We start from the raw sequence: 22,776 nt of genomic DNA, 5'->3' as shown, positions 1-22,776 counted from the left end.
GCAGTGGAAAGGGAAGTAGTGAACTCGAGATGGATTGCTCTCGTGGCGAAGCAGACAAAGATACACACATATCCCTTTGTAGTTTTGCAAGAACGCCCTGTATATGCCTTTATCTCGAAGGGGCCTGCAAAGTCTAACCCCGTATTCGTAAAGGGGCGGGATAGTGTTGTCCGCTCTGGAGGAAGGGTTCCCATCAATTGCTTTTGCAACTTATGCTTAGCAATAACGCAAATCATGCAATTGTGAACGGTAGATTTGATGAGATTCTTAGCTCTAGGCATCCAGAATTGGAGCCGTAGCATACGAAGCATCAGATTGTTTCCGCCATGTAATGTTATGGTATGAATGAAACGTAGTAAAAGCCTGGAAAACGTACTGTGGTATGGAAGTATAATCGGATATTTTTCGTCATAAGTTAAGCTTTCTGACCCAGCGATACGGCTACAAACCCGCATGAGACCATTCTTGTCTATAAAGGGATTGAGATTAGAAAGTGAACTAGAGGTGGGTATTAGCTCCTTCTGAGAAAGTTTGCGATATTCGTTTGGATATTGGTGCATTTGCGCCAACTTAATTATCGAATTTCTAGTCGTCTCGATGACATCTCCCTCAGAATGAATACTGTCATTTGAAGCCCTACTGCCCTTCAGACTGGCAATAAATCGGTACACGTATGACATTACTCGGAGCGCCCTTCCTAGGCAAGAAAATCGGTCAAGAAGGTCTTCGAAATTCGGAAAGTACGCGAAATTATTTTGAACTTGGCGAACCTCCATTAGAGTTTCGTCAATCTGGACCGAACTTGGTATTGGCCACAAACTTGGAGGAAGTTGCAACCATGGCGGTCCACACCACCATGTACAATTACCGGAAAGCTCTTTCGGATAAGCACCCCGAGAGGCAATGTCTGCAGGATTGTGTCTAGATTCCACATGGGACCAATTGTCCCCACTGATAATCTCGGAAATTTTGGAAACCCGATTGGCTATGAACGTTTTCCAAAGGAATGCAGGTTTCTTCAACCATGCTAGGACAATCATGGAATCCGACCAGCAAAAGATTTTCGTATTCGGAATAGGGAAAACCTGCATCAATGCCTCAATCGTCTCGGCAAGTAAAAGTGCGGCGCAAAGTTCTAGCCTTGGGATCGAAACGGTTTTCAAAGGAGATACCCTGGACTTTGCCACGAGTAAATAGGTATTTATATTGCCATTGGAATCGATGGTGCGTGAATAAATGGTAGCGGCATATGCCTTCTCGGAGGCGTCACAGAAGCCATGCAGTTGCACCTCGCAGTCGGGTGTGTATTGTACCCAACGGGAAATACGGAGGTCATTTATATCAGAATAATTGGCCAAGAAATCTAACCAATTAGTCAATAAATGTGTCGGAACTGGGCTGTCCCAGTCGGTATTGGAGGCCCATATATCTCGCATTAATAGTTTGGCTAGTACAATATATGGACAAAGCCAGCCAGCGGGATCAAACAGTTTAGATATCTCGGATAAAATGAACCTCTTAGTAGGCCTCTCATTAGGCCTGATGGCTTTGGCAGAAAAATAGAAATAATCATATCTGGCGTTCCACCTTACGCCCAAAGTTTTAGCCGTGCTATTGTCATTAAACTGTAGGAAATCTTCATTGAGTAAATGTTCCCTAGGAATGGAAGCAAGGAATTCGGATGAATTGGAGGTCCATTTCCTCAATGCGAATCCAGCGGATTCCAGGGCAGCAGTCAGTTCTGTCTGGACCTTAATGGCTGATGACACGTCATGGCCTCCTGCCATAACATCATCTACGTACATACACGACATTAAAACATGACTAGCTAGCGGATAAACATCCTTAATGTCAGTGGCTAGCTGTTGAATTGTACGAAGTGCGAGATATGGGGCGCAATTCAATCCAAACGTAACCGTTTGGAGCTCATATTCGTGGAGGTTGTCGTTTGGATCATCCCTAAAGATTATACGCTGGAAGGGTGTGTGGCTAGGATTAACGGAAATCTGGCGGTACATCTTTTCAATATCGCTGTTAAAGACGATTTTGTAAAAGCGCCATTGGAGAAGCAAACTAGTCAGGTCAAGTTGGAGGGACGGTCCGCAGTAAAGGACGTCGTTCAAGCTTACACCATTCGAAGTTGGATTCGAAGCATTGAAGACGACGCGGACCTTCGTAGTCACGCTGTCAGGGCGAACCACAGCATGATGTGGAAGGAAATATCTGGAATCATCTTGGGAAGGATTTGACGGAACCTCTTTCATATGGCCAAGTTCCAAGTATTCCTTGAGCACTTTGTCATATTGTACCTTCAGATCTGGTGTTCTAATCAAACGATTCTCGTTCCGAAAATATTGGGCCGTTACATTCCTCTTCGACGGACCTAGTCTCAAAGTATTTCCAAACTCTTTCTTGAATGGCAATGATACAACATATCGGCCCGTTGGGCCCCTTCGCGTGGACTCAGCAAAGTACTCTTCACAGTATTTGTCATCATCCGACATGTGTTTTCGTTTAGGAATATCTTCCATCTCAAAAAATTTGGATATCCTCTCATCGAGCGCTAACTCGTTAAAGTAGGAGACCGTTGTTCGAAAGGAGGAAATATTATCAGAAGCAACAGGCCCTGTCAAAATCCATCCGAACACTGTCTCTTGAGCCATCAGTGTTCCACAAACCTTGTGTCTCACCCCACCAAGCATTACCTGAGGAATTAAGTCTGCCCCGATCAGAATATCAATGTATGATGTTCGAAAGAAATCAGGATCCGCCAGACGAATGTCCGGTAAACGGGAAAACATGTCGCTATCAGCCGTAAAGGTGGGCAATGAAGATGTCAGTCGGGGAAGAACGATTGCGGAAGCATTTATGAAAATTCCGGAGTCTATGGGTGAACTTAAACATAAGTCGCATATTTTCTGTGAACATGCGGACACACACCCATTCAGCCCGGAGATCTGGGCGGATATCCTTTTGCTATTAAGTCGAAGAAGGTTGAAAAGGTGTTCAGAAATGAACGAAGCTTCTGAACCAGAATCAAATACAGCCCTTGCTTTAAATATCTCACCTCTATGAAGGATGTGAATAATTGCTGTACCAAGGAGAACCTTTCTGGATGTGGTAGCAGCACAAGACTGAATTGTCACACCGCTAGAAATTTGGGGCGTATCTTCGGATGTGGACTGTAGAACTGGTGTATTTGGAGCGGTGATACATTGGTTACCCGATTCAGTTCCTGTATTGCAAAGCAAGGTATTATGTCTTCGTTGACATTTCGAACAATTAAATGCACTTTTGCAATCTTTTACCACATGTCCCTTCGAAAAGCAATTCAAGCATAGCTTTATCTTCTTTATAAAAGCCAACTTGTCGTTGTAGCACATGCTTATAAACTTTGGGCACACTCGGATTGTATGTGATACGTCTGGACAAAGTTTACAAGGAGGAAGAGCTAAGCTGTTCTGATAAGAATTAACCCGTTTCTGACCGGATAGTTTGACATTAACTTTGGGAGGTTCGCTCGATTTAGAAGTGGAAGGCTGATCACTTAAATTTCGAACCGTCTCCAACGTTTGGTATCGGCTAGTGAGGAAGGAATCAAGGTCCTTCCAGGACGGACATTCTGTCTTGTTATTGACAGACTGCTCCCATAATGAAAGGGTATTTTCGGGAAGTCGAGTGCTACATAGGTAGACGAAAATAGGGTCCCAACTTTGTATCTCGATCTGGTAGAGTTTCAGAGCAGATATTATGCTGTTGATGGAATTTTGAATCTCCTTTATGGAGTCTCCGGATTCGACAGATATTCTTTGAAGGCTAAACAAAACCTTCAGTTGGCTATTTATAAGCAACCTCCTGTTTTCATACCGAACTTGCAGAGCTTTCCAGGCAATATCAAAGCCCTCATTGGTCAATGGGGCTTTGCGGACAATATCCCTGGCTTCATCTCGCGTTTTATTATTCAAATGGAAAAGCTTTTCCACCGGTGAAAGCCTCGAATTTTTTATATAGATGGCCGTAAACAAGTCTCGGAAGGTCGGCCAAGCTAGATAATCTCCGTGAAAGAGCTCTGTGTCACACGGTGGTAAATGAACTGACGGATATTCATCTCGGACGGAAGATGTATTCATCGGAATTGGATTGGATATCGACGCCCGTTTGGATTCTATACAGGCACTTATCTTAGCTACAGAATCGACATATGTAGTGTAAGTGCTGTGGTACCGGGCTCGAATAGTCTCAAGATCAGCTTTGCTATTCTCGTCCGCAGAAGCCATTAGTTCCTGAACACTTTCCTCATACGTGGGTTTCATTCTCTGCCAAATATCTCGCAGTTCTTCCTTATGTACCTCCAAAGAGTAGACTGAAGAATTGTTGAGAGATTCTCCGCAAATATCGGCGTTGAAAATAATCAAAGCGTCAGATATTTGCGTAAACCTTGTCAAAGCGGACATTCTGACCACACAATAGTCCAAACCTCAGAATCTCAACGAACATATATATCAATATTAGAAAAATATCTGTAAACCCCGTTCAAAAAGAGTATAAGAAAATTAAATGTAAAACGAATGAATTCAAAACTTCGATCCAATCAACTTCCTGCCCTTTTGGAGCAAAACCAAAATTCAAAATATACTCCAAAATTTAACCTCAATTAGAAAAACATTTCATATGTGGGCAAACGCAATTGGATTGAAAATCGAAGACCACAAATGCAGCCATGTGGAATATTCTCACATAAGTTGTATCCGTACAATGGACTAGAAGGAAAATTTCGTTTATGGCAGGGTAATTCAATGGTAAATTTAATAATTTTTAAGAAAAAATGAACGAAAAAAATAGTCTACAAATGATGCAACTCGTATCGGAAATCCAAAAAAATTATCGTAGGAACAACAAAAACTAAAGACCATTCACGAATCTGATCTAATATAGTTTAGCTCGACTTCACTTTTATTATCTCACAAAATACCTGCATTAATCCCCAGAATTTGGTTCAAATTTGGTATTCTTCCTTGATGTTCTTTTCTCCTTCTGGGCCATGAACTTGGTGTAGGATTATAGAGGTTAAGGCTTCTTCACTGCCCTTAATGCCGTCTTCTAACTGATGGTGTCTTTATGATCCAGCCTCTTTTGGAATTCTTCCCAAAGTATATATCGCCAAAATACTTTTGTCTCTATGTTGTGTTCAACCAAAAATAAACACAAAAACTAAGGTCCTCTGACGTATCTCGTTCCGCAATGAAATTTACTCTTTATAGTCCGCAGTTTCAAAAATCGATAAATGTAGCAAGTAGCACTTTCTAACTTTTCTATATTTAATTCACACACGTTGCTTTGATCAACAATATCAGTAATGACAAATAGGGCGAACAAAGGCAAAATAATGACAGTATAAAAACGATGTAAGTGGATATGGCTTCCGACAACACACTGCCCTTTTGATATTTTACTTCTCCTTCAATTTTATGATCTGATTATCATGAATACATAAACGGTACCCATAATGGAGTGTTATAAATCCCTATGGAAGGGAACCTGTTTTAATAGTCAGCTGAATCAAAACAAAAACGAAACTGTGCTACCGCTGCTCACGACTGCTATATCAATTCGCTGTTGCTATCTATTATGGAGCAGTGCTGTAGCAGATCTTGACCAACGATTGACGCGTATGTCAACAAAACAGGCAAAAATTAGCATTGATATTCCCAATTAAAGTGCCGAATCAAATGGATTGAAGAGGAATGGGATTCTCACCACTGGGTATGTTAAATCGATGCCCAACAAAGAGATTGGAAGTTTATTTTCGCCTTACACAATGTACGAGCAATTGTACCAAATTATTGGAATATAAATGTTGTTGCTATCTAAGAGCACATATGTAGTCTCATTTAGATTTTTTTTTTTTTTTTCTTTTTTGGACTTCTATGTTAAATGCACCATTTAACACCTGTCTCCGCAGAAAAGGAACTTTGTGAGGAAAAACACGTTACGTAACTTCTGTCCCTCTACTTTTATACGAAAATAGTTTTTCATTAGCCGAACATACCTGGATTCGATTTTATTTCTGCTTAAACGAAATTGCAATTGTGGATGAAAAATTTCTTTTAGGCTTTCCAAATCCGGTTCGAAGGACCATGTAGAGTATTTGGCTGAACTTAGGAATTAGAAACTGGCAAAAATTTGGATTTCCTAAAAGATGGTAGATTTGGTTAAATCTCGGAAATATATCCATTCAATGTCGGTGATATGGAATTAAAAAGCAGAAAGAAATACGAAAAACAAACGAAATCAGGTTTCAGTAAGCCACGAGGGAGAGTTCGGTTGCTTAGCCTTACCAAAATGGTTCCTCTTTAAGAAAACGTAGAAATTTATGGTTAAGTAGACGATGACTTTTAACTTTATTATTCGATGGTAACAAATTGAATGAACGAGAAATCACTCGGTGAGCTAATACAAAAGAACAAGTAGTAAACTTAACGCAACTACTTTTTAGCCTTATCTAAGATGAAAAGTGACATCTGGATATGAAAATTCATTTGACTTAACACTAAACGGCGAAGGTATGCGGCATAAACACCCCCATATAAACCGATCATATGGGGCCTATATCAGATTACGAACCGATTTAGACCATATTTAGCACGTATGCTGAAGGTCATAGAAAAATTTCAGCAAAATCGGATAAGAATTACGCCTTCTAAAGGCATAAGAAGTCAAATCGAGAGATCGGTTTATATGCGAGCTCTGTCAGGTTATATACCGAGGTCATAGAAACAGGAGGTCATAGAAACAGTGGTTGTGCAAAATTTCACCTAAATCGGATAAAAATTACGCTCTCTAGCGGCTCAAGGAGTAAAGTAGGTTTTAGACCGATTTGAGCAGTAACAGAAAGTCATAACAGAACGCTACATGCAAAATGTCAGCCAAATCAGACAAAAATTACGGCTTCCTCAAGACTCAAGAAGTAAAATCGGGGGATCAGATTGTATGGGAGCTATATCAGGTTTTAGACCGTACTAAACACCGTTGTTGGAACTGTGTCACAATAGAACACTACATGCAAAATTTCAACCAATTCGGACAAAAATTACGGCTTCCAGGAGCTCAAGCAAACAAATCGGGAGAACGGTTTTATGGGAGCTATATCAGGTTCCTGGACAATTTAGACGTTACTTGGCACAGTTGTTGGAAATCCTAACAGAAGACCGCATGTGAAATTTCAGCAAAATTAGACAAAAATTGCAGCGTCCAGCGGCTGAAGAAGTCAAATCGGCAGATCGGTTAAAATGGGAGCTATATCTAAATCTGAGCCGATATGGCCCATTTACAATCCCCTACGTCATATATCGATATTAAGTATCTGTGCAAACTTTCAAGCGGCTACCTTTACGCAATCGACCTCTAACGTGATTTCGAGTTCGGCCGAGCCGACTCTTAGGAACCTGCCACCTTGGATTCGACTAAAAATTTGTACAATATTTAGTTGAAGGGCAGTTTTATTCTACATACCAAACTTCAGTCAAACCAGCAGTTAAAAGTTAAAAGTTCTAGGAACCGAACAAGGATGATCGAAAGACCGGTTCACATGAGAGCTATATGAGTATCCGGTTATAGACAGATTTGGACCGTATTTGGCACAGTTTTTAGAAGTCGTAACAGAAAACCCGCATTGCGGCTTGTAATGGCTCAAGAAGTCAAATCAAGAGATCGATTTATATGGGAGCTATATCAGGTTATAGACCGATTTGGTCCGTACTTAGCATAATTGTTGGAAGTCATAACAGAAGACTACGTGCAAAATTTAAGCCAAATCGGACAACAATTGCGGCTTAAAGGGCTCAAGAAGTCAAATCGGGAGATCGTTTTATATGGGAGCTATATCTAAATCTCAACCGGTATGGTCTATTTCCAATCCTCAATGACCTACATCAATTGTAAATATCTGTGAAAAATTTCAAGCGGCTAGCTTTACGCATTCCACCGCTATAGTGATTTAGACAGACGGATGTACGGACAGAGGGACATGTTTAGATCGACTTATAATGTCGAGCCGATGTTGTTTTTTTGTAACAATACACAATTTTTAAAATTATATGAGTCGAAAGGGTCTCGAGAGTCGTGAGTTCGCGAGTTGTGAGTGTTTCGTGAGTCTTCAACATAAAAAAGTCATTCGTGATTGCAAGTTTTTTCTCGTGAGTGAAAAACCACTCATGTGCCCAACTCCAATCCCCATAATCAAATCCGAAAAAACCTTTACAGTGATTTAAGCACTTCAAAGATAAGCACACCCCAAAGGCAACCAAAAAGCCAATCAGTTATTTTCTAATTGGTTGTTAGCAAGCATAATTCATCGAAATACAAGTACATAGATATGCGTATAACATCCAATTATTACACTCTACACCACTACTGTGGTGCTTATAACTTAGAGAATTGGTTTGTAGCACCCAGAGGGAAAAGAGAAAGACCCATTGATAGGCATACCGATCGACTTAGAATCTCTTTCTGATTCGATTTAGCTATGTCCGTCTGCCTGTCCGTCTGTCCATGTTAATTTCAATTTTCATTCGATCGTCTTAAAATTTGGTACAGGCATGTTTTTCGGCATAGAGACGAATTGAATCAGAATTGGATATAGCTCCCACATTGTACTTATAGGGTAGATGTAGGGTATTATACTGTCGGCACCGCCCAACTTTTGCCCTTCGTTACTGGTTATTAATGAATTTTATCATTAAATATTATACTCCAACATACTTTGATTAAATAAATCGATCTTATCACACTTAATTAAGGACCAATAAAATGTCAAAACAATTAAATTGCTTTCGGTTCTCGTTATAAAAGTTTAACAACACACAATGGTTTTGAATTATGTTGGTATAGTTTCATTTATTGTGTAGTTAATCAATAGCCCCTAATGGTTCGTGGATGGCATATACATAGGGGGACTCTGAGGAAGTAATTAATATGAAATAAGATGCAATTGATACCGTGGCATCTATTGAGGGTGATCGACATACACGAACCAGTTCGGACCCTGGAGGGTGCTATGACATTCGTTTACAAATCGCCTTGTCCATTTAAGAGGCTGAACAAGTAAAAAGGCGTTCAGATCGGCCGGCCCGAACTTTGGATACCCACCGCCTCGGGTGTATATGTAAACCACCTTTCATCAAAATCCGGTGAAAATTGCATACCTTAGGTCCCATAGCAGTTATATCGAAATGTGTTCCGATTTGGACCAAATACTAATAAGTACAGTAGCTATATCTAAACATGAATCGATCTGAAACATATACGACACGGATGTCGAAAAGCCTAACCTAAGCCACTGTGTAAAATCTTAGTGAAATCGGATTATAAATGGGCCTTTTTTTGGGGCCAAGACTTTAAATCGACATATCGGCCTACATGGCAGCTATATCCAAATCTGGACCAATTTGGGCCAAGTTGCAAAAAAATGTCAAAGAGTCTAACACAAAGCACTGTCCCAAATTTCGGCGAAATCGGACAATAAAAGCGCCTTTTATGGACCCAAAACTCTAAATCGAGAGATTGGTCAAATTGAAGAAGAATATTGAAGAGCCTAACACAACTTACTGTCCCAAATTTCAGCAAAATCGGATAATAAACGTGGCTTTTATGGGCCTAAGACTCTAAATCGGAGCATCGGTCTATATAGCAGCTATATCCAAATCTAAACGGATCTATGTCATATTGCAGAAGTATGTCAAGAGACTTAACTTAACTCACTGTTCCAAATTTCGGCGACATCGGATAAAAACTGCGCCTTTTATCGGGCCAAAACCTTAAATCGAGAAATCGGTCTATATGGCAGCTATATCCAAATCTAAACCGATATGGGCCAAATTGAAGAAAAATGTCAAAGGACCTAAGACAACTCACTGTCCCAAATTTCAGCAAAATCGGATAATAAATGTGGCTTTTGTGGGCCTAAGACTCTAAATCGGAGGATCGGTCTATATGACAGCTATACTCAAATTTGGACCGATCTGGTCCAAATTTTAAGAAGAATATTAAAGGGCCTAACGCAACTTACTGTCCCAAATTTCAGCAAAATCGGATAATAAACGTGGCTTTTATGGGGCTAAGTCCCCAAATCGGCGGATCGGTCTATATGGGGGCTACATAGTCCGATATAGCCCATCTTCGAACTTAACCCGCTTATGGACAAAAAAAAAGAATCTGTGCAAAGTTTCAGCTCAATAGCTCTATTTTTAAAGACTGTAGCGTGATTTAAACAAACAGACGGACGGACATGTATAGATCGTCTTAGATTTTTAAGCTGATCAAGAATATATATACTTTATAGGGTCGGAAATGGATATTTCGAGGTGTTGCAAACGGAATGACAAAATGAATATACCCCTATCCTTCAGTGGTGGGTATAAAAAAAAAAAATGACAACATGTTTTGGAACGCAGACCTTAGAGTACTAAGCAAGGATGCCAGAAGGACTTTTAATGAAGCAAGTGGAAAGGAAGAAGATAGTTATGGGATGTCTGTAAAGACACATTGAGGGTATACGTCTAAAAGAAAGGCTATGTCAAATTGGTAGAGAAGTTATCGAGAATGAAGGATACATCAAGACTGCGGAAGCTGATGGTCAGGAAGGGGCTTATTGTCCACGAGGAATTCCTTCATGGGTGCATTAACGAACGAGCTTGTGTCTCGGGGGAGCGATTTCCCGATTTGACTTCTTGAGCCCTTACAAGCCGCAATTTTTGTCAGATTTGACTGAAATTTTGCATGCGGTGTTCTGTTACGAATTTCAACAACTGTGCTAAGTGCGGTCTAAATCGGTCTATAACCTGATATAGGTCCCTTATAAACCGATCTCCCGATTTGTTTTTTTTAATCTCTTACAAGCCGCAATTTTTATCCGATTTGGCTGAAATTTTGCATGTAGTGATCTGTCATGACTTCCAACAACGGTGCTAAGTACGGTCTGAATCGGTCTATAACCTGATGTAGGTCTCATATATACCGATTTCCCGATTTGACTTCTTGAGTCCTTACAAGCCGCAAGTTTTGTCCGTGAGCGAACTTTGCCAAGTACCACCCGAATCGGTCTATAGCCTGATATAGCTCCCATATAAACCGATCTCCCGATTTGATTTCTTGAGTCCTTACAAGCCGCAAGTTTTGTCCGTGAGCGAACTGTGCCAAGTACGGTTCAAATCGGTCTACAACCTGATATAGCAGCCATATAAACCGATCTCCCGATTTGACTGCTTGATCCCTTAAAAGCCGCACTTTTTATCCGATTTGTCTGCATGCGGTTTCCCGTTACGACTTCCAATAACTACGCCAAGTATGGTCCGAATCGGTCAATAACCTGATACAGCTCCCATATAAACCGATCTCCAGATTTGACAACAACTGTGTTTAGTACTGTCCAAATCGGTTTATAACCTGATATAGCTCCCATTTAAACCGATCTCCCGATTTGATATCTTGAGTCCTTACAAGCTGCAATTTTTGTCCGATTTGGCTGAAATTTTGCATGGGGTGTTCTGTTACGACTTCCAACAACATTGCCAAGTACGGTCCAAATCAGTGTATAATCTGATATAGCTCTCATGTTAGCCGGTCTATCGACGATCCTTGTTCGGTTCCTAGAAGCTTTAATTTTTGCTGGTTTGACAGAAGTTTGGTGTGTTGAATAAAATAATGCCCCTTATTTTTCAAGTGCCTGTTGGGGCGAAGATCATTAAATTTTACAATTTTTATTTGTTTCTCTTTCGAAACATACTCAATGATCGGAGATTGCAAATGGAAAAGGAAAGTCAAAGGTACAGGATTATAAAAATTTCCGTCTGTTTCTCTTTTGAGACGAGCTCAATGATCGGAGATTTTCTTTACAATTGGAAAAGGAAAGCCAAAGATAGGAACAACTCACACTAACCACTATGGGACGCGTTTCGTCTTTGGTTAGAAGTCTTTTCAACCATATAAGGTGGGATTCCTTCAAGGGCCGTGCATTGGTATGTTGTATTTAAATCGTATTAATTGCATAAACGCATCTATGATACAATTACCACATGAACCACGCTCGACAACCTTGTCTATTAGCTGTACTTTTCCCAATGCATGTATTTTTGAGTAATGATAGACTATTTTTCTGTGACAATTACACTACTACCGTAGTACACATGCATCTGTTGCATCTGTTGGAAGTTGTATTGATGGCTTCGAACGCTAGACATCCGTGTGCCCAGGTTCGAATCCCGGCCGGGCTGTGACGATTTTTTAAATTTTTCAAGTTTTTTACCTGTTAGGGCGAAGATCATTAAATTTTACAATTTTTGATTGTTTCTCATTTGAGACGAGCTCAATGCCCTTCAACTCAAATTTATTTTTATAAATTTTAGCAGAATCCTTGGTGGTAGGTTTTGAAGATTCGGCCCGGCCGAACTTGGCACGCTTTTTCTTCTTTAACCGGATTACAGTCACTGCTATACGTTACCAACAATTTATGAAAAATTTATTTCCATCACACATTTTTTAGCTAAAATTACGTATTTATTTTATTTATATGCTAGTATTGTTTTGTATTTAATGCTTATATTTATTTAAAAAAAAACAATTAAAATTTTGTATTAATAAAGGGTGATTTTTTTGAGGTTAGGATTTTCATGCATTAGTATTTGACAGATCACGTGGGATTTCAGACATGGTGTCAAAGAGAAAGATGCTCAGTATGCTTTGACATTTCATCATGAATAGACTTACTAACGAGCAACGCTTGCAAATTATTGAATTTTATTACCAAAATCAGTGTTCGGTTCGAAATGTGTTCAAATTTTGACAAATTTTGTTCAGCGATGAGGCTCATTTCTGGTTGAATGGCTACGTAAATAAGCAAAATTGCCGCATTTGGAGTGAAGAGCAACCAGAAGCCGTTCAAGAACTGCCCATGCATCCCGAAAAATGCACTGTTTGGTGTGGTTTGTACGCTGGTGGAATCATTGGACCGTATTTTTTCAAAGATGCTGTTGGACGCAACGTTACGGTGAATGAACACATTTCGAACCGAACACTGATTTTGGTAATAAAATTCAATGATTTGCAAGCGTTGCTCGTTAGTAAGTCTATTCATGATGAAATGTCAAAGCATACTGAGCATCTTTCTCTTTGACACCATGTCTGAAATCCCACGTGATCTGTCAAATACTAATGCATGAAAATCCTAACCTCAAAAAAATCACCCTTTAAATAGATATCACACGAAATTGATGCTTACAAGCTAAGACTTTTAGAATTGTTTTTTTATGTAGAAAATTACATTTAGTAAATATAAGACTGTAAGAAAATACTAGAGTGAAATTATATCATAAGATTAATAAAAAAACTAGTTAATATATTTTTGCTAACTTCTAAAATTCTTAGAAACTAAAATGCAATCCGTGACTTAAAGCGACAACTTCCCTGTAGCCACCACTGCTCAATGTTACTATAGCTTTGGGTTTTCAAAAAATACTGCGGTTGATGCAACCTTTGACATAGTTCACAAAATGGCGAATAGAATTGCAGTTCGTAGTGTTTGCGCCACCAAAAGTAACGCATGTACTCGATTGGATGATCGGACAGGTACATCAAATAATTGGCCAATTCTGCAGGTGTAGCATAATCTTCAGCATTGATGTAAGAATAAGGCGGCAGGAATTGTTTATAATCAGCGCCTCCAAAGACCACTGGAATAATGTTGCGTCCCATTATTCGGTATAGCTTCTCGGTTATGTAGTCGATGCATAGGGAATTCTCAAATGAAAAATAGAATTTATATTTCTCATCGAGCAATTTATCACACTCTGGGGAACCTTGTTGGCAGCTAAAACGAAAAAGAAATACAATTTAATTATTTTAAATAACCATACGGCATATAATAAATGTTATATAGTATAGGATAAAATAGATAGAACTCTTAAATAAAAAAATGCTGAGTGAATAAAAGTGTTGTGGATACGAACACCTTTTTATACCCACCACCAAAGGATGGGGGTATATTCATTATGTCATTACATTTGAAACACATCGAAATATTCATCCGAAATATTCGGTCCTATAAAGTATATATATTCTTGATAAGCTCAAATATCTACGACGACCTAGCCATGTCCGTCCATCTGTCTGTTGAAATCACGCTACAGTCTTTAAAAATGGAGATATTGAGCCGAAACTTTGCACTGATTCTTTTCTTGTCCATAAGCAGGTTAAATTTGAAGATGGGCTATATCGGACTATATCTTGATATAGCTCCCATATAGACCGATCCGCCGATTTAGGATCTTAGGCCCATAAAAGCCACTTTTATTATCCGATTTTGCTGAAAATTGGGACAGTAAGTTATGTTAGACCCTTCGACATCTTACTTCAATTTGGGCCAGATCGGTTCAGATTTGGATATAGCAGCCATATAGACCGATCCTCCGATTTAGGGTCTTAGGCCCATAAAAGCCATACTTATAATCCGATTTTGGTGAAATGCGAGACAGTGAGTTGTTTTAGGCCCTTTGACAAACTTTTTTAATTTGGCTCAGATCGGTCCCGATTTGGATATAGCTGCCATATAGACCGATTTTCCGATTTGGGGTCTTAGGCCCATAAAAGCCACATTTATTACCCGATTTTGCTGAAATTTGGGACAGTGAGATCTGTGAGGCCCTTCGACATCCTTCGTCAATTTGGCCCAGATCGGTCCCGATTTGGATATAGCTGCCATATAAACCGATCTCTCGATTTAAGGCTTTGGGCCCATAAAAGGCGCATTTATTACCCGATTTTGCCGAAATTTGTGACAATGAGATGTGTGAGGGCTTTCGACATCCTTCGTCAATTTGGCCCAGATCGGTTTCCATTTGGATATAGCTGCCATATAAACCGATCTCTCGATTTAAGGCTTTGGGCCCATAAAAGGCGCATTTATTGTCCGAATTCGCCGAAATTTGGGACAGTGACTTGTGTTAGACCCCTCGACATTCGTCTTCAATTTGCCTCAGATCGGTTTAGATTTGGATATAGCTGCCATATAGACCGATGTCTCGATTTAAAGTTATGGCACATAAAAGGCGCATTTATTGTCCCATTTTGACGAAATTTAGAACAGTGAGTTGTGTTAGGCTCTTCGAAATTTCTCTGCAACTTGACCCAAATCGGTTCAGATTTGGATATAGCTGCGATATAAACCGATCTCCCGATTTAGGGTCTTAGGCCCACAAAAGCCATATTTACAATCCGATTTTGCTGAAATTCGAGACAGTGAGTTGTGGTAAGCCCTTTGATATCCTTTTTCAATTTGGCTCAGATCGATCCCTATTTGGATATAGCTGCCATATAGACCGATCTCTGGATTTAAGGTTTTGGGCCCATAAAAGGTGCATTTATTGCCCGATTTTGCCGAAATTTGTGACAGGGAAATTTGTGAGGCTCTTCGACATCCTTCGTCAATTTGGCCCAGATCGGTCCAAATTTAAATATAGCTGCAATAAAGACCTATCTCTCGGTTTTAGGTTTTGGGCCCATAAAAGGCGCATTTATTGTCCGATTTGGACAAAATTTGGGATACCGAGTTGTGTTAGGCTCTTCGACATTTTTCTGCAACTTGGCCCAAATCGGTCCAGATTTGGATATAGCTGCCATATAGACCGATATCTCGATTTAAAGTCTTGGCCCCATTAAAGGCGCATTTATAATCCGATTTCACTGAAATTTGGCATAGTGACTTATGTTAGGCTTTTCGACATCCGTGTTGTACATGGATGGGATCGGTTTATATTTAAATAAAGCTACTAAAAAGACCAATATTTTGTTATACACAATTGAACAATGACTTCTTATTAGTAGTTGGATGTGTTTTCGAGTAATGACAGACTTTTTTCTGCGACATTTACACTACTTACATGGTGTACACGATTCTGTGCATCTGTTGGAAGTTGTATTGATGGCTTCGAAATTCGGCACAGCCATCAATACAACTTCCAACAGATGCACAGAATCGTGTACACCATGGAATTAGTGTAAATGTCGCAGAAAAAAAGTCTGTCATTACACGAAAACTCGTGCAACAAACTACTGAGGCGTAAGTAAGTATTGGCCTTATCAGGCTCCTGCAGATCCAGTGGACTATCCTCGAGTTCAGGCTCCATTTCGAAACTACGGAACTAAGAATTCTATTTTTATACCCTCCACCATAAGATATACTAATTTCGTCATTCTGTTTGTAACTACTCGAAATATTCGTCTGAGATCCCATAAAGTATATATATTCTTGATCGTCGTGAAATTTTATGTCGATCTAGCCATGTCCGTCCGTCTGTCCGTCCGTCCGTCCGTCCGTCCGTCTGTCTGTCGAAAGCACGCTAACTTCCGAAGGAGTAAAGCTAGCCGCTTGAAATTTTGCACAAATACTTCTTATTAGTGTAGGTCGGTTGGTATTGTAAATGGGCCATATCGGTCCATGTTTTGATATAGCTGCCATGTAAACCGATCTTGGGTCTTGACTTCTTGAGCCTCTAGAGTGCGCAATTCTTATCGGATTGGAATGAAATTTTGCACGACGTGTTTTGCTATGATATCCAACAACTGTGCCAAGTATGATTCAAATCGGTGCATAACCTGATATAGCTGCCATATAAACAGATCTGGGGACTTGACTTCTTGAGTTTCAAGGGGGCGCAATTTCTCTCCGATTTGGCTGAAATTTCGCAAGACGTTTTTTATTGTTACTTTCAACAACTATGTCAAATAAAGTACAAGTCGGTTCATAACCTGATATAGCTGCCATATAAACCGATCTGGGATTTTGACTTCTTGAGCCTCTAGAGATCGCAATTATTATCCGATTTGCCTGAAATTTTGTACGACGGATTCTCTCATGACCATTAACATACCTGTTTATTATGGTCTGAATCGGTCTATAGCCCGATACAGCTCCCATATAAATCTATCTCTCTATTTTACTTCTTGAGCCCACAAAGGGCGAATTGGCTGACATTTTACACAGGTCTCCAACATATAATTTAATTGTGGTCCATACCGGACCATATCTTGATATCGCTCTAATAGCAGATCAAATCTTTTCTTATATCGTTTTTTTTTTTTGCCTAAGAAGAGATGCCGGGAAAAGAACTCGACAAATGCGATCCATGGTGGAGGGTATATATGATTCGGACCGGCCGAACTTAGCACGCTTTTACTTGTTACTCTTGCGATTGCTAGTGAATTTCATAAGTATAGCTCCCATAGCGGCAGCAAAGAGAGGCCACCGTAGCGCAGAAGTTGCATGTTCGCCTATGACGCTGAACGCCTGGGTTCGAATGCGGGGCAAGAACATTAGAAAATTTTTTTACCAACGGTTATCCCCTCCGAATGCTGGTGACATTTATGAGGTACTTTGCCTTTCGGACTGTGCTATAAAAAGGAGGTCCCTTATCAATAAGCTAAAAATTTGAATCGGACAGCACTCATTGATATATGGGGAAGTTTCTCCCTGTTCCATAATGGAAAGTTATTAAAACACATTTGCATTTTGCAGAAGCTAATACCGAAGGGGCCATTGCTGCCTTTACTATAGCCTACACCACTACTGTGGTACAGGGTATTAGAGCTAAGTGCACCACCCTGAAGGAAGAGAGATAAACCTATTGATAAGTATACGGATCGACTAAGATTCACTATCTGATTGGTTTTAGCTATGTCTCTTTGTGTGTCGTGTCTGTCTGTCCATGTTAATTTGTGTACAAAGTACAGGTCACAATTTTCAATCGATTATGTTCAAACTTAGCACAGTCAACTTTGTTGGTCTAGAAACTTAGCTTACTGAAATTGAAAGAAATCGGTTCAGATTTGGTTACGAGTTCAAACAGCCGTTTCATGTACGATGCAAATCGGTGTCTAACCTGATTACTTGGAAATCGCAATGGTTATCCGAATTGCCTGCAATTTTGCAAGTAGTGTTTTGTTGTTCTACCAAAGAATTAAACATCAAACCGATGGCTTTGGTGCAGGCTCACCGTCCTGCAGAGACAAAGAAGGAAATCTGGTAACTGACACAGATAACATGCTGAGGATATGGAAAGAACATTTTACCCAACTGCTAGTGTCCGATGTTGGCGGCGAAGAAGATACCGCAAAACCAATCCCTGATGATAGTATAGAATGTCAAATAGTCAGAATGGGGTCCAAGTAGCCCTGACCAGACTTAAGAACAACAAGGCGGCAGGAGGCGACGGGTTACCCGCTGAACTATTTAAGACCGCAGGCGACACGCTGATAAGGCATATGCTTCAGCTTATCTGCGCAATCTGGTTAGAAGAACGCATACCCGAAGATTGGAACCTCAGCATACTATGTCCCGTACACAAGAAAGGAGACAAGACGGAATGTGCCAACTACAGAGGAATAAGTCTCCTCCCCATCGCATACAAGATACTCTCGAGCGTACTGTGTGAAAGATTAAAACCTAAAGTCAATGAGATTATTGGGTCCTATCAATGCGGCTTTAGACCTGGTGAATTCACCCTAGACCAGATATTCTCACTGCGCCAAATGCTGGAAAAGACCCGAGAAGGAAAAATTAACACCTACCCTCTCTTTGTTGACTACAAAGCCGCCTTCGATACTCCTTTACGATCAAAGGTATTTCAAGCCATGTCTGAGTTTGGTATCCCTGTTGACTACAAAGCCGCCTTCCATACCCCTTTACGTTCAAAGGTATTTCAAGCCATGTCTGAGTTTGGTTTCCCTGCAAAATTAAAAAGACTCTTCAGGATGACTTTTGCCGATACGCGTTCCTCTGTAAGAATAGGAAAGAATCTCTCCGAACCATTTAATACCAAACGAGGTTTCAGACAAGGAGACAGCCTATCGTGTGATCTCTTTAATATCCTGCTGGAGAAGATTATACGAGATGCAGATGTCAATAGATATGGCACACTAATCACAAGAGAACACATGCTAATCGCCTATGCCGACGACATCGATATCTTTGACAGAATCGAAAGAGAGTCAGTGAAAATGGTTCCGGCAGTAAATGGAGATAAGACGAAATGGATGGTTTCAACTCCCAAAAAGCCTTGCACAACCGAGCAGATAAAGAGAATGGAGAAAGTAGGGAACCACAACTTTGAGATAGTCAGTAACTTTATCTACCTCGGCACCGCCGTAACCGAAACAAATGACACCAGTTTTGAGATTAAGCGAAGAATAATACTGGCAAACAGATGCTACTTTGGTTTAAGTGAGCAGTTTAGAAACAAGGCCACCTCTCGACAGACGAAGATTACACTATGCAAGACACTGATACTACCCGTGCTGTTATATGGTTCTGAAGTATGGGTACTTGTGAAAGCAGACGAGGCAGTACTTGGAGTATTTGAGAGAAAGATTATTCGTAAAATATATGGACCAGTTTTCGTTAATGGGAATATAGGCGACGTATGAACCACGAGCTGTATGAGCTGTATGACGACGATAGCATAGTTACACGCATCAAAATACAACGACTGCCTTGGCTAGGTTTTGTTGTCAAAATGGATGAAGAAGCTCCAGCAAAGAAGTCTTTTGAAGGCAATCACGGTGGTACACGCAAACCGATGGAAAGATCAAATGGTGGGAGACACCTCGAAACTTGGTGTCAGAGATTTTAGAATGAGCGCAGAAGATCGAGGCGCTTGGTTATGTGTTATTGGAAATTGAAAGTTTTCCAAAATTGTACTCTTGAAAATGGATTATATTTCAGTTGGAAATAGGAACTGAGTGGTCAAAATTTCTTATATCAGACGTTAAGCTTTAAGTTTTAACTTTTTTATCCACTTACCTAAATGTCCCACATTTGCCATACACATCTACATCCATGTATTTTTGCAACTCCGCAGTAAGCTCTTCACGTCTCGACAAAGTCTTGCAATGTGAAACAAACCAGGCAGCCATTTTTGTCTTCTTAGGCCATAGATTCCATATGGTGGTGTCATTATAGAACATTGGCACTTGGCGCCATTTAGGATGTTCCATGGGCAGAATGCGCATATTTGTCTCCTTGTCCACAAACCAATTGTAGGCCCACACAATATCCGAGTCCGTGCGATATGTCATGGTTAAATTATAGAAATCATTCTCATCCGAGAGTATGTGTTTGGTTTCACCCGGCGGTTCCATGAGAGCAAAAACATACAATTGGCGCCGGCTACGCTGAGTAGGCACACGATTTATCACAGAGTACGGTTGGGCTGTATGGAACAGTATGGCATCGTACATACTGAGTTGGGGAAACAGATCCCTTTTATTGGTAATGACACACTGAGAAATGGGACACTTGAGATCCTGACGAAAGTACGAAGGATCCACCACATCATCGGGCAGGGACCAGCGGGTGTCACCAAAAAAACTATTCCATAATAGTATAATGCGCAATTGATCCTTGCCGTTGCTGTTGCTGCTGGAGCCAGAGCTGGAGTTTAGATCGGCTTGCGCAAAACTTTTCACCAGACGATATTGATTGAATTCGGGCACTGTATGATCGATATACAGCCATGCCAGGAAACCCGTTACACTTAAAGCCCCCAATATGGCCAAAAATAATTTCAATTTACATCTTCGATGTTGCATTTGCTCGTAGCGTTCGATTTCTGTCACATTGACACGAGTATGGCTGCTGCCGTTGGCAATAGAGGCAACAGAATTTTTCCGTAAAAGCGGTTCTCCTTGGGACGAGGCAAACATGGCCACAGAATTCGTATGACTGAAGTGTGTCCCATAAAAGTGTTGCTAATAATGTCTCCAGCACACACACACACACACACGAACACACACCGGCACACACTCAGACGTACTGCAACGCCAAGCACCCTTACCTTCAACAGCTGACTAGCTAACTGTCTAACCGCCTGACCGCCTGACCATTAAAGCATTTGCCGTGTAGTGAATGAAACTTGCACAGCGATTACACTTTGTTGGTTATTTCCACTGTCAAAATTATCAGCACATTGTTAAGTATTAGTCGTTATAGATTGGCCCACAAAAGTCTCTATGACAAAAAAAAAGAATATTTTTTCTTTATTACATGTAGTGCGCGCAGGGCACCTTTCTCACACACCCAGCCCAAACCGAGATAATGAGGAATGAGCTATGGGTGATAGTTTTGCTTGCGTCTCTGACAAAGTGGACGGTGATTTGTGTCGATTTGATGTGGTTACTGCTGCACTTCGCTATGACTATTCAAAACCATGTTTCGCTCGCTAACCAATCCCCAACGATTCCTTATCGCTGTCACCTTAAACATGCCGAGTTTTGTTGCCGCATGCCACAGCAGTCAGACAAAGATGGATATCGCCTCTGACGATCAATCACCCTCAGCTTAGCTGTTAAATCAGGCAACTAAAAATAGAGCAAAAAAAAAGTATACAAGGATTAAAATATGCAAATATTAGTGGCAATAAATATTGAATAAACTGTATACTGACAGTTATACTGATTAAAAACCAGGGATTACTTAGACCAACTGGCAACTAATCAGTCAAATCATTCATCATTTCTTAACAAGATTTTAACGTTGTATTTACAGAATTACAAAACGAAAAATGGTGGTTAGTTAATTTTTGGGTTTCACAGAATCGATGAATCAAAGGCTGCCATATATTACCCATGCAAATGGAAGTCATAGCCAGCCACAGTAGATAAGGAATTTTTAAATGTTTTTCATAGGTGCCTCCAAAATATGGCTGGATATTAGGAAATGACTAACAAATCAAATATTGGTCAAATAAAACTTTAATGACATTTTCTCTATGACATTATCACTAAAGATAAAATTTTAATGACATTTTCTTCGAAAAGAAACAATTAAGGAAAGGCAAAAGCCAGGCGGAGCCGACTGTATAATACCCCACACCTATCCTATAAGCGCGAATTGGGAGCTATATCTTATTGTGAATCGTATTTAGAGGACTTCGGTGGGGGCTATATCTGGCCGACTATAGACCAATTCGAATCATACTTAAAGTCATAACACAAGCCTTTGTTCCACAAATCGGATGAAAATTTAGGTTTCTAAGGGCTCAAGAAGTCAAATCGGGCGATCGGTTTATATGGGGGCTATATCTGTTCATAGACCGATTGGAATAATACTTGGCATGGATGTTGGAAGTCAAAACTCAGGTCTATGATCCAATTTTTAGCCAAATCGCAAGAAAATTGAGGCTTCTAAGGGCTCAAGAAGTCAAATCGGGGGATCGGTTTATATGGGGGCTATATCTGTTTATAGACCGATTCGAATCATACTCTGCATGGATGTTGGAAGTCACTACTCAGGTCTTTGTTCCAAATTTCAGACAAATCGGATGAAAATTTAGGTTTCTAAGGGCTCAAGAAGTCAAATCCGAGGATCGGTTTATATGGGGGCTATATCTGTTCATAGACTGATTGGAATAATACTTGGCATGGAGGTTGAATGTGATAACTCAGGTCTATGTTCCACATTTTAACCAAATCGGAGGCAAATTGTGGCTTCTAATGGCTCAAGAAGTCAAATCCGGGACTCGGTTTATATGGAGGATATGTCTGTTTATAGACCTATTCGGATCATACTTGACATAGATGTTGGACGTCAAAACTCAGGTCTATGATCCAAATTTCAAACAAATCGGATGAAAATTGAGGCTTCTAAGGGATCAAGAAGTCAAATCCGGGACTCGGTTTATATGGAGGCTATGTCTGTTTATAGACCTATTCGGATCATACTTGGCATGGATG

General features: G+C 40.2%; 3 protein-coding genes across 5 annotated transcripts in view; all 3 read right to left on the bottom strand.

Annotated features, from left to right (window-relative positions):
* The window catches only part of LOC131997051 (uncharacterized), a 5,205-nt gene extending 751 nt beyond the window's left edge, over positions 1-4,454 (bottom strand). Inside the window, exon 1 of the mRNA XM_059367317.1 lies at positions 1-4,454. This exon is cut by the window's left edge and continues 751 nt beyond it. Coding sequence (XP_059223300.1) covers positions 1-4,454 — 4,454 coding nt within the window.
* Positions 1-5,538, bottom strand: part of LOC131997354 (uncharacterized) — a 7,514-nt gene extending 1,976 nt beyond the window's left edge. Inside the window, exon 1 of the mRNA XM_059368234.1 lies at positions 4,973-5,538. The gene's annotated coding sequence lies outside the window, so the exon portion shown is untranslated. The remainder of the gene's footprint in view (positions 1-4,972) is intronic.
* Positions 5,539-13,156: 7,618 nt separating this feature from the next.
* The window catches only part of LOC106092707 (alpha-(1,3)-fucosyltransferase C), a 49,683-nt gene continuing 40,063 nt past the window's right edge, over positions 13,157-22,776 (bottom strand). For all 3 annotated transcript variants that reach the window (XM_059367488.1, XM_059367489.1, XM_059367487.1), the window contains exons 2-3: positions 19,847-21,402; positions 13,157-13,861 (exon numbers count right to left, since the gene is read on the bottom strand). In XM_059367488.1, coding sequence (XP_059223471.1) covers positions 13,423-13,861; positions 19,847-20,748 — 1,341 coding nt within the window. In that variant the 5' untranslated portion in view covers positions 20,749-21,402 and the 3' untranslated portion in view covers positions 13,157-13,422. The remainder of the gene's footprint in view (positions 13,862-19,846; positions 21,403-22,776) is intronic.

This window comes from Stomoxys calcitrans, chromosome 4, assembly GCF_963082655.1.
Source record: "Stomoxys calcitrans chromosome 4, idStoCalc2.1, whole genome shotgun sequence".
Classification (NCBI taxonomy): domain Eukaryota; kingdom Metazoa; phylum Arthropoda; class Insecta; order Diptera; family Muscidae; genus Stomoxys; species Stomoxys calcitrans.
The sequence above is the reverse complement of the archived record's forward strand: the minus strand, read 5'-3'. Positions and strand labels throughout refer to the sequence as shown.